Source organism: Schistocerca americana, chromosome 4 (assembly GCF_021461395.2).
Source record: "Schistocerca americana isolate TAMUIC-IGC-003095 chromosome 4, iqSchAmer2.1, whole genome shotgun sequence".
NCBI lineage: Eukaryota > Metazoa > Arthropoda > Insecta > Orthoptera > Acrididae > Schistocerca > Schistocerca americana.
Window position 1 is genome coordinate 245,101,160 of NC_060122.1, and position 12,550 is coordinate 245,113,709.

General features: G+C 39.9%; 1 protein-coding gene across 1 annotated transcript in view; it reads right to left on the reverse strand.

Moving 5' to 3' along the window:
• Positions 1-402: 402 nt before the first annotated feature.
• Positions 403-12,550, reverse strand: part of LOC124612603 (saccharopine dehydrogenase-like oxidoreductase) — a 78,393-nt gene continuing 66,245 nt past the window's right edge. The window contains exons 9-10 of the mRNA XM_047140893.1: positions 7,430-7,524; positions 403-706 (exon numbers count right to left, since the gene is read on the reverse strand). Of these exons, the coding sequence (XP_046996849.1) occupies positions 601-706; positions 7,430-7,524 (201 nt within the window). The 3' untranslated portion in view covers positions 403-600. The remainder of the gene's footprint in view (positions 707-7,429; positions 7,525-12,550) is intronic.

The following is a 12,550-nucleotide window of genomic DNA, read 5'->3' on the forward strand; positions in this document are numbered from 1 at the left end:
TCATGGCAGAGGTTTAGTAAATTAGCATCCAGAGATTTGCAGCACTTTAGTCACAATAACAAATAAATTATACACTGGATACTAGCACTGCATGCATAAAAACATAACAGTTGTGAAAGGGAACAGGACAATTCACATCACTATATTTTGCCATATGGTCACATTTTATTGTGAGGCACACGGAAAAAAAAAAAAAAGAAGGGCGGTTGGTAAATAGCTGGAGACATGTTTAAACTGTGCTGCTGAGGAGATTGCTCAGAGTCCATTGATTTGGTTTCTGGGGCTCTTCATAGTTGAAAAGGGGGGATGGGGGTGGCAACCAAGACATTTGTTTACCACATGATGAAACCACAAGAGACCAACTGCTTAGAGCACTTAACTAGGAGAATAAAATATTGACTATTTATCAGAGATATATTTATTAATAGAGCTCAACTACAAGCAGTACAAAATATAAGAATTATCCATGTGAATAAAATAGCTCTCAGCTTCCTTAGACAAAATGTTAAGCTTCTGCACCCTCTCTTGATGACAAGATCAGTAAAAAATTGATAAATGCATACAAATTCCAAACAAGTAGATGCATATATAAAGTGAACCTCACTTCTCTTCTGTTGAAGTTATTTCAAATGTGAGGCCATGTTTATTCAGTTCTTCTATTAATGAAGTCTTTGCAAATGCAGCACCTGGAGTAAACACACCACCACTGAAATGCAAAACCAGATAATAAGAATAAATTAAACATTTTTAGGTCTGTAACAACTATATGAGTAATAGTGTCTGATTTATAAGAAAAAACAAGTGTGTTGCATGTGCCCATTATTAACACCCATGTTAAAATAGTCCGATATATTTGGTTAAAACGTGTAAAAATTTTATTTTACGGAAGTATAAAAGCATAAAATATATTCTCTGTCAAAAATTACTACTCACTTTCATCCACACCACAAAGTGCAAATACGGTCATTTTGCTACAACTATTAAAAACATTGACAAGAAGAGGAGACAGAGTAAATATCAGAAATGTACTGCTGGCTGGCTGATCACTCAAAAAAATTTATACGAGCCAGCCAATGTGAGAACACTAGAGTTACTCTCTAATAATTTACCAAGGAGGGCTGACTGTTTACAAAGTCTTACAAGTTTTATGACATTAGTATCTTCTACTCATGTACTAAAATAAGGTTGCATGTGCTGTTGGATTGTCTCACATCAATCAACAGCTCTGTAGCTTATTTTATCAACTTCTTATACTTTAATTCAAGTCATGTTTCTTCCTACTGATGCACTGCTCTGCACTTCAACAGTGAGATAATACTGAAAAGAAGGCAGCATCCTGGACCAAAGAAATTTTCAGTACCTGTTTGCTTCACTGTTACATCTGATAACTTGTTACTATGAATTACCTGATACCCAGCATAATCATACACCATTTCCTGGCTTCTGTAGGCGCAGTAGGTTGCCATGGACAGTCTGGACTGGTTAATTTGTTATGTATATGCACTGTATAGCTTGAATGGTCGAGTTTGGCAGGATGAATGAATGATCTGCTTTAGACCCCTCATGATAGTGTGCTGACCGGTTCAAACACAATAAATTGTTTGGCAAACATATCTTGAAAACACATTCAGGAAAAATACTAGAGCATCCACATATTTGCACCAAGGCAATGTTCCAGATGGGTCTAAATGTAGTAGCAGCCCTCGTTTAAAATCACATAACATGTAGAGTTAAAAATGTACATGGAGCTGCTGCCAGGTGATTAATGGCAGTTATGGAGCCTTAGCACTAAAGGAGGATGTGGAGCTAATTGTGTATGCAATAGTGGTCAAACTAATTCCTTCATAGTAGGAAGTGTAGATTTTGTGGCAAATGCATAAAACACAAACAAACACACACACACACACACACACACACACACACACACACACACACACACACACACAAGTGAATTGATGGCAACTTGTTTACAGGGCAGTCACCAAAGAAACAACCAATTAGTGAATGCTCTCAATTCCATCTTTTTGCACACTGTTGTCATACTGCCTTCCTCTGTCACCTTAGGTGCCCATTGCAAGTCAGAAGCTGATTTCATTTGCAGTCAATAAAGTAACTGTAATGACCCATTTTCAATGTGGATTTTTTTCTGGTTGCCAAATGGAAAGTTCAGCAATCTGTTCATATTTTGTATGGTCAGGTGCAAGAGTGTGTGTCCTCCTTGTGCGAATCTTTCAAAAGAGAAAGGCAATGAAATGACTGTAGTGCCCCTAACAATGATAGTGTAGTGAAATCTAGATGCCTTGAAGGTACACAAAAACAGCCTATTGATGGTTAGCAAAGGAGAAAGAGTGCAGAACAAGATAAGGGAAGCTCATCTAAGATGTGGACACTCAGTAATGTGGAAGACATAACAATGAGTTATGAATTCTGACATATTTCAGAAACACGCAGTTTGTCAGCTCATACACGGTTATTATGAAAAAACTGAACATTCACCTCAAACAATTGTATGTTACTGTTCGTGGGGTTAGATTATTAAATGGCAGGAAGACTTCTTTATTAGCAGTTGTGCAATACCTTTGTTTCAGAGGCAAAGAAAATAACAGTCACAGAACTGTTATGTAATGAAGTGGCATCACTGCAAGGAGCCCTCAATTGTTGAGACATTATAAAAGTATCCACTGATGACATTCTCTTGTTAGATGAAACACAGATTAATGACAATCATTCTAATATATGTAATATATATATATGTCTGTATATGTGTGGATGGATATGTGTGTGCGCGCGCGCTCGCTCGCGAGTGTATACCCGTCCTTTTTTCCCCCTAAGGTAAGTCTTTCCGCTCCCGGGATTGGAATGACTCCTTACCCTCTCCCTTAAAACCCACATCCTTTCGTCTTTCCCTCTCCTTCCCTCTTTCCTGACGAAGCAACCGTTGGTTGCAAAAGCTAGAATTTTGTGTGTATGTTTGTGTGTCTATCGACGTGCCAGCACTTTCGTTTGGTAAGTCACATCATCTTTGTTTTTTTATATATATATATATATATATATATATATATATATATATATATATATATATATATATATATATATATAAAATTTAGGTTGGCGACAATATTAACTGAGGTACTTTGTTTTGGGAAACAAGGTGCAAACATGTTGAACTAAACACGTCAATAGATTGCCGGGAAAACCTAAGGAATAGCAAAGTGCAAACATTACCACACACTAGAACTACATCTGGATCTTTACCAAAGTGTCTTCTTGTTTACAAGTCAAAGAAATCAAGCAACTCATTCAAAGAGCTGAATTACTAGAGCTTTTTTAATTGGTTCAAGGGACAATTAATGGAAAACAAACATGCCACCTGTATCTATTGTGGATAATGCCCCATTTCATTCAGTTGTTAAGATTCACCACCACCACCACCACCACCACCACCACCAACAACAAAAAATAAGGTGACACTTCACTGGTTAATATGTCACCATTTGGGTTAATGTACCACAATTTGCATGTTAAGGATGATATGGGGGAGACAGAGCTCTTGGAACTTGTGAAACAAAACAAGCCACAGTTTCCTTGGTACACTGTTGATGACTTGGCAAAAGTGTAGTCAGATCATTGTCTGGCTTCCCCCATTCACTGCTATTCAATAACACTGAAAGATTTGGAAGAAGATAAAGCATTGAGAGCAACAATAATAAAACGTTTAGTGTAGCAGGTGTTCTCAAGTTGTTAACAGAAGCATTAACGAATGAACAGAATGGCACACACCCTCTACCATAATTGCATTTATTGTGTTATCAGTCAGTTTACATTATACATTTTGACTGAAATAATGTTTTTCAACAACACACAGCTTGCTGTCTGTGCAAATGTGTTTTGTTATGCAAGCTACTGTGAACAGTTTAATCTCCTCTAATGTTATTAGCTCCATAGTATCATGAACGATACAGATCTGTTCGAGCACACCTTCTGTACAGAATACACAACTTAAAATGTGGAATATAATGATTATTGTAACAGACACTACACACTGAGTTGCTTTAGACCTATACAAATAACAAACATTTTATGAATTATTTAAATCAAGGTTTTTCTTAAAATGATAAAGCTATTGTTGTTATGCCAAAGTAACCTCAATATTGCATGTTGTCAAGGAGTATATAAAGATGATCAGTACAAAACTGCAGCTGTAGCTGAAACAGTTATTGCTACCACAATCAAACTGCAGATGGCAAATAGTGAAACACCACAACCGTAACTATCCTCCCAACCTTGTACAAAAACAAATCGCCTTATCTTTCCAGTCTCCCACCATCTCACGAAGTCCCACCATGAGGCCACAGAGGAGCATTCCCCTCGTAACTCAGTACCACCCAGGACTGGAGCAACTATTACATTCTCCACCAGTGTTTCAACAACCTCTTGTTGTGCCCTGAAATGAGAAATGTTTTGCCCACTACCCTTCCAACCCACCCCTCCGTCCCCCACAATGGTATTCTGCCGTCTACCAAACCTACACAATATCATTAGTCTCTACACAACTCCTGCTCCCAACCCCTTGCCTCATGGTTCATATCCCTGTGGTAGACCTGGATACAAGACCTGTCCCATGGTTCCTCCCACTACCACCTACTCCAGTCCTATCACAAACATCATCCATCCCATCAAAGGCAGGGCTACTGTGAAACCAGTCATGTGATCTACAAGGCAAGCTGCAACTACCTTGCTGCATTCTACGTGGACATGACAACCAACAAGCTGACTGTCCACAAGAATGGCCATTGACAAATTGTAGCCAAGAAACAAGTGGACCACCCTGTTGCTGAGCACACTGACAAACATGACATCCTTCTTTTCAATGACTGCTTCACAGCCTGTGCCATACGGATCCTTCCTACCAACACCAGCTTTTCTGAATTGACCAGGTACAAACTTTCCTGTAACGCTCCTGACCTCAAACTTCATTAGTCATTGTCCTCTCCCATCCAGCCTCTTCTCTGTTCCAACTCCAGCACTACACAGCCATAATTCCTCCATTGCACCGAGTCTTTTTACTTCTCTCCTTTTCCACTATCCCCACCCCCTTCCCCCCTTCTCTGTTGCCATCTATCTGACTCCCCGACTGTGCATAGCGGCCCAATTCTCTTTCCAGCTTGTACCTGCTTGCTCCCAACAGCACATCACTGTCTGCCACCCCTACCTCACTATCCCTCCCCCCCTCCCTGCCCCAGCCTCCTCCTTACCCCACCCAGTTGCCATTCTCATCATGCACTGGTGCTGCTTGCAGTGTGGCCTCAGTTGTCTGAGAAACAGTCGTGTGTGTGTGTGTGTGTGTGTGTGTGTGTGTGTGTGTGTGTGTGTGTGATTTTGATGAAGGCCTTCCTGGCCGAAAGCTATATTTATGACAGCCTTTTCTTGGGCCTGTATGTGACTCCGCATCTCCGCTATATGGTGAGTAGTAACTTTCCTTTTCACAGTCTTTTTCATTGTGTATGTCTGCAGCTGAAGGTCTCTACTACATGATGAGTAACAATCTATCTTTTTCAAAATATTGTTGACACAACAACTACTCCAGTAAGGACTTAGTGGATAGTTCAACTCTCTTGTACATAATGACATATCTCTCTCTCTCTCTCTCTCTCTCTCTCTCTCTCTCTCTCTCACACACATTTGTGGTGAGTATACATTTCCTCAGCAAAGGAAACATGTAAATAACTTTGTATGAAGAGTATATTTCACCTATTACAAATTAAAACTGGGATCAAGACATGGCTTGGGCTCCCCATTTTGAGCGCAACACATTGCAAAGAACATTTGCGACAGTGGTCAAGTGGCGAATGGAAATGCATGAAATTTAGATTGCCAATGGTATGGCGAGGACAAATAAACCACAAGGATGTTCTTATTTCAGTGAATTCAAAGGGAATCAATAGAAATAAGCACATTAACTGAATATTCCAACCTAGACTATGCTAAAGCCCTATTCAATATTGAGAGAAGATACTGTGGTGTCACAGCCAGACACCACACTTGCTAGGTGGTAGCTTTAAATCGGCCGCGGTCCATTAGTACATGTCAGACATGCGTGTCGATCACTGACAGTGGCGACACGCGGGTCCGACATGTACTAATGGACCGCGGCCCATTTAAAGCTACCACCTAGCAAGTGTGGTGTCTGGCTGTGACACCACAGATACCTGTTCCCATATTTACCTTTCTCCCAGAGTTATCTGAAGAGGAAGATGAATAAGCTGCTGAAGACCAAACTATAGCCAAGCAAAAGTGACCGTGATTTTGACTGACCGTCATCAACTTCACCCAGTTTCAATCAAGACAAATTTAACTATCTCATTCAAAATACAAATCTCTCAAAGAAGTTAAATTATTAGCTTCTGGGCTGATTGAGAAACAATTATTGTTACTGAGTTTGAAAAATCACAATCTATCATAACAGAAAAAAAGATAATTTTTTTGCCATTCTTCACATAAGAAAACAAATTTGTTTTGTCTAAGAATGTACAAGGAGTGCTAATGAAACTGGGTGTAAGGAAATATACTACAACACAGCCTCAAGTGTGCACTTTTACATAATGAGAACCCAACCTATACAAGTCTATCCAAATCGGCTACTCAGTTGGTACGCATGGAAAATCAGGTTATAGTAACTATACCCTGGATAAAATCTCATGCTGTGATAAAAAATGGATCACCTCGCCTTGGCCCGTCAACATCGATATTGGACTGTTGATGACTGGAAACATGCTGTCTGGTCGGACGAGTCTCATTTCAACCTGTATTGAGTGGATGGTTGTATACGGATATGGAGACAACCTCACAAATCCATGGGCCCTGCATGTCAGCAGGGGAGTGTTCAAGCTGATGGAGGGTCTATAATGGTATGGGGTGTGTGCAGTTTAAGTGATATGAGACGCCTGATAGGTACGATTGACAGGTGACACATACATAAGCATCCTGCCTGATCACCTGCCTCCATTCATGTCCATTGTGTATTCCCATGAACTTGGGAAATTCCAGCAGGACAATGCGACACCCATATGCCCAGAATTGCTACAGAGTGGCTCCTAAATCACTTCTGGGCAGCAAGTGATCATACACATGCAAGATGGAGAGTAAAAATAGATCCACAGGTAGAACGTAGCCACAAATAAAAAAACTAGCCTTAGAATTTTTGAGCTATTAAAATGTGAAATTTTGTTTCTATTTATGGCGGTTGTTATCTTTTCTTTAGAAAAACAATCTGACCTATAATTGTTATCCATAATTTTTATCACATTTTATCAGAAACAGAATCCAAAACTGAAAAAAAGTCACTTTTGCTCAGAAAAAAAAAAAAAACATGTCATTATTTACAAAGGGAATGTAATGTTTTGAAACCTTCAAGAGTAAAAAAACTTACCTGAAAGGCATTTTGTCATGTTCTTTAATAATAGTTACTGCAGAAAGAATAAGTGCAGTACACGTGGCTCCATAGCCTGGATTTTGTCCTTTAATCTGGAAAAACAACATTCATTATAAACAACACCAGTATTCAATGATTGTTAATGGTTTTAAAAACATTTCTTGAAATTTTGTATGCAGGCTGTACAACCCATTTGGCAGTCTTTGTTAGTGTGTCTGCCAACATGCAGAATTAAAATTCTTATTTTGATAAATTTTATCAATGTTGTGGCTCCCAAAGACAATATCTGCCTGGTTAAAAAAGTCTCTCTTCCATTCTATATAGCAATATCAAAATACAGTCATCAGGTATCTGTGAAATAGTCTGTATCACAATCATGATCAGAAGCCTGACCTGCTGGCTGCAGCTGCAATAGATTACCACAGTCTCTGATGAAGCAAGCCAGTGATGTCATCACATGGGCTGAGCAATGCTGTAAGCACCAATGTGCTATGGGTTCAGCAGATTTGCGCACAGACCACAGATGCACTGAGGGAGCCCATGACGTCACTGCATGGGCTGGGCAGTGCTATGCACAAGCACTGTTGTGCTGCAGCCTAGGGGTTCGTGGTGGCACTGACCACCGTTGTAAGCTACCATCTATGAGCACCGAGGTGAGCAGTGCTTAATGGAGTGTCATGGCTTCTCCATTTTTTCTTATCGCAGACAATTAATACGTAAACTAAACATGGTTGGGAAAGGAAAGTAAGCATACTAAGAAAAGGGAAGTGAAAGAAAAATTAATCAGTAGTGAATATAGAAGCACACAGCCTGAAACTGATCTTAAAAGTTCAGTTTGGATGGTATTTAACCCTATAGTGGATGGCAGTGAGTAGAAAGTTAATTTTGTTTACTGTGTACTGAAATTAATGCTCATAGTAACGGGTGGTCACCTATGCATGTCTAATACACAAGAGTCTTGTTTGAACAAGAAACGCCTTCCTAAAGTTGCTCTGGACATAATTCATGATAACTGCGTGATTGTGTGCACATGGCATCATAGGAGGAAAGGTTTTTTGGATCTTGTTCAGACATTAGTTGACACTTATGGTAAAGTAACTGCAAATGCTACTACACCTAATCTCTCAAATGTGTCGCAGCACATGGAAGAAGGTGCTAAAAGCCTAATAGGTATAATTATGTCTTAAGTAACTGCTTATAACTAGAGGTGAATGCACAGCAATTACAGATATGCAGACATGTAGCACAAGAAGAAACCATTATCTAACATGTTCCAACAAAGTCAAGTGCTGGTAGGGAACATTAGAGCAGAGAGGGCTGTGAAGAAGACATCAGCCAACTGCATGCGGACCGACCCTTCTCTAGGATGACAAACCAACAGCAGTGTCCATGACATGAAGAGGATACAAGCGCTGTGTCGCCTGGCCACGACCCAGTTTGAAGACTAGCCAGTTGCAGAGTTCCACAGCAGGGGCTTAGGAACTGTATTACTCCTTGTATCATGAACTGTATATACCGAAGAGACTGCTTGTGTTGCATGTTGACCTTTGCTTGCGACACATCACTGTAAATTTCTCAAAGTTAAATATTGTCATTTATTTTCTGTAAATAAAATCATTAATACGATTTGCTTGAATTGTTGTCTAGCGATCCGAAAAGGTAGGTTTCCTAGGCACACCACAATTGACGAGTAGACAGGATACAACATCACATGTACTGTCATTTTGTTGTCTTTACTGTCAGATCTGTGGACAAAACGTTCGTTATCTGGTCTCACGGTGAAGCGAAATTGGGAAACTTCCTCCAGCACTTAAATAGCCTACCCAAAAATATAAAGTTCACACATGAGACTGAAAACAATAGTACCTTGCCATTTCTAGATGTGGAAGTATACAGAGCTACCGAAGGTAAACTGGGACACAAAGTGTACCGGAAACCAACGCACACTTATCTGTACCTGCACACGGAGAGCCACCACCACCCAGCTCAAAAGTATTCAGTTCCGCATACGTTAACTGCCTGAGCCTACCGGATAAGCGACAAAAATAACATCAAAGAAGAATTAAAGGAGCTACAACACACATTTTGTGCCAATGGCTATGATGACAACATCATAAGAAAGGTAGCTAAAACCAAAGGGAGCAGAACACGAGAAGAAGGCAAAGAAGAGAAGCTTCCACTGGTACACTTACCATATGTAAAAGGCGTCAGTGAACGGCTAGGCAACATCCTCCGCCGCCGAGGTTTCAAACCGATTTTTTGAAGCAGTCACAGGATCCACAAAATGATAGGTTCCACGAAGGATGTAGTCAACAATCTTAACACTGCAGGTGTTTACAAACTACGGTGTGAGTGCAGAGCTGCCTACATAGGAGAAACAAGGTGATCCGTCAGCTTACGAGTAGCAGAACACCAACGCTATGTACGATTACAACAACATAATAAATAGGCGATAGCGGAACACCACTGTGACTGTGGACAACCTATCAGGTTTCAGGAAGCCCGAGTACTGGCGAAAGAATCATGGATGCGAGAATGCAAAATACGGGAGGTGATCGAAATTATTAAGCAGCCTAACAACATCGACAGAGAAGATGGCTACAAACTCCCGGCATCCTGGCTGCTGGCTATCCCGGTCCAACGGGCCATGAGCGGTCGCGAGGCAGAAGCTACATGGGACACGGCTGTATCTGCACAAACAGCTGTAGAGCAACTGTCAGTCCACTTCCACGCACACCAGGAGGAAAACTTGCCGACCGGAAGCTGAACGCTGATTGGCGGACAGCTACCAATCGTTGATGACATGGACATCCACGAATAGCCTCTTTCCTTCCGTCTTCCCTTATGTCATGACTAGCCAATCATATTAGAGGGCCAATTAAAAGTTTTACAACAGTGACGTCAGACATTGGTAGTCTGTAATAAATAGAAGCACCTATCCCCATCCAAAACCAGTCATGCCCTGAGGAAGGCCATAGCAATTCGGCCGAAAACTTGGTTTTAGTTTATTATTGTTGTTAGTTTATTAGCAATGACACGGCATAATACCCAGAAGAATTTTAATCACTCTCCATTTTTGTTTAGAACCCAGTTTACTGATGAAGCAAAACCAGGCAATAACACTTTAAGAGAATTGTTGAGACCATTTCTGTCTCTTTGTATCCACAAGACTGCTTTGAAAGATATGCCTTTTATGACTGATCAACATGGCAACATTGTCGCTGCATTGTGTGATTATTCATGATTGAACTGTCCCTGTCATATGCTAAATATAGTGCTGTGAAATGCTTTTTATGTATGTCTACCAGTTCATGCTCTTTTGACTGCGGCAAAAAGAAAAGTAGCCTTCTCATTGCCCTTGATCACTAAAACAGTTCAAAGATACTCATTGGCATACACAGTTAAAATTGTTAGTATCAGCTGAAAGCCAAAATACAGTTTAGTGCAAACAGCTGTATGAGAAGGGAAAAATAGCTTGAATTGGAGGAAGTGATATCACACTGATGAATGAACTAATTTCTCTTCTCATGGTTTATATATTATTCTAGTACTATAAATCTTATAGATTAGTGTTTAATTTATAGTGACCCTTTTAAAATATTAGAACTGGAGGGATCACCTATACTGAACCCTCTGCTGCCATGAAAAATTACATTATTACAGCAACTTAGTCAGATGCCTCAGAAAAAAGAAGCCTCTGAAATAGGACTTTTATGGAAACACCTCAATTTGCACTTGGAGGTGAAGTTAATTATCCAGAGGTGCCATGATGTAGCAACTTTTCTCTGGCCACCATTTTGTCATAGAACATGATATCTCAGGTAAGAGACATGAAATCATGGAGAGGTAAGACAGACAGACAGACAGTCAGTCAGTCAGTCAGTCAGTGCACTGCTATTTTAATAGCTCCCCACTGGTCGATTCCAAAGGGAACTGCCAACTCTCAATCAGAACCGAGGCTGGTCACAGAATCGAGGATACACAACGTCAGATCAGATTCAATGTTCCCTTGCCTAAAGAATACCTGAATATATGGAAATACTTTATCAAATCACCTGATCAAGAGTGAGTGACTTGGGCAGAGCACTTCAATTCAATGAAATACTTCAAATACCTTCAATATCAGAACATTTGGTGCTTTTTCAATATACTTGCACCTTTAGAGTAGGACTCACACTGACATGGATTTGCAAAACGATATATTACAAAGTTTTGGAATTTTTTCAATCATGTCAAAGAATTACAGTGAAAGAGGCATGTATGAGCCACAAAAAGGCAACTCTTCATCAGATTCCACAAATCTCCAGTACCAGCAAAAGTAAAGAAGTTTGCTTTGTCGGCATATGTGTAAGATACTCTTACTGCAAAAGAGGAGTTGCAGAGATACTTAAAACAAAAATGAAAGATTAAAGTAAATGTGATTTCTTACTGAAAACAAATGGGCAAAATTTTTTCACAAAAAATGCTGTACTTGTCACAACAAGACAGTGACTTTTACACCCAGACAATGTTGATGCTCCTTTTTTATTCATAGTACCAGGGTGTAATACCTCCACTTTTTTTATTGTGAAATCTCTGAAAGCTTTTTAAATAAAACAAATGTTAGCAACATTGTAATCTTTATTCTTGAACAATCTAGCTGCTCTATTCATAATGGAAAGTTCAGGTTTGAATATCAACAATTATGGAAAGGATATACTGCTACTCACCATTAAAATGACACGTTGAGTTGCAGACTGGCACAACAAAAAGACTATTACACATTAAGCTTTCGGCCAAAGCCTTCATCAGAATCCACACAAGCAAGCACATCTCACACACACGACTGCTATCTCTGGCTGCTCTGGCCAGACCAGTCAGAGATAGTGGTCATATGTGTGTGAAATATTCTTGCTCGTGTGGATTCTGATGAAGGCTTTGGCCAAAAGCTTAATGTGTAATAGTCTTTTTGTTGTGCCAATTTGCAACTCAATGTGTCATCTTTACGGTGAGCAGCAATATATCCTTTCCATAGCTGTCGCTCTATTCGTAATCCATCCAATGTGCTGACACAACTTAATGCAACATATTCCTGGCCTTTAGAAAGGTTTAAAACAGCTTGGTTCACTAAACATCCTT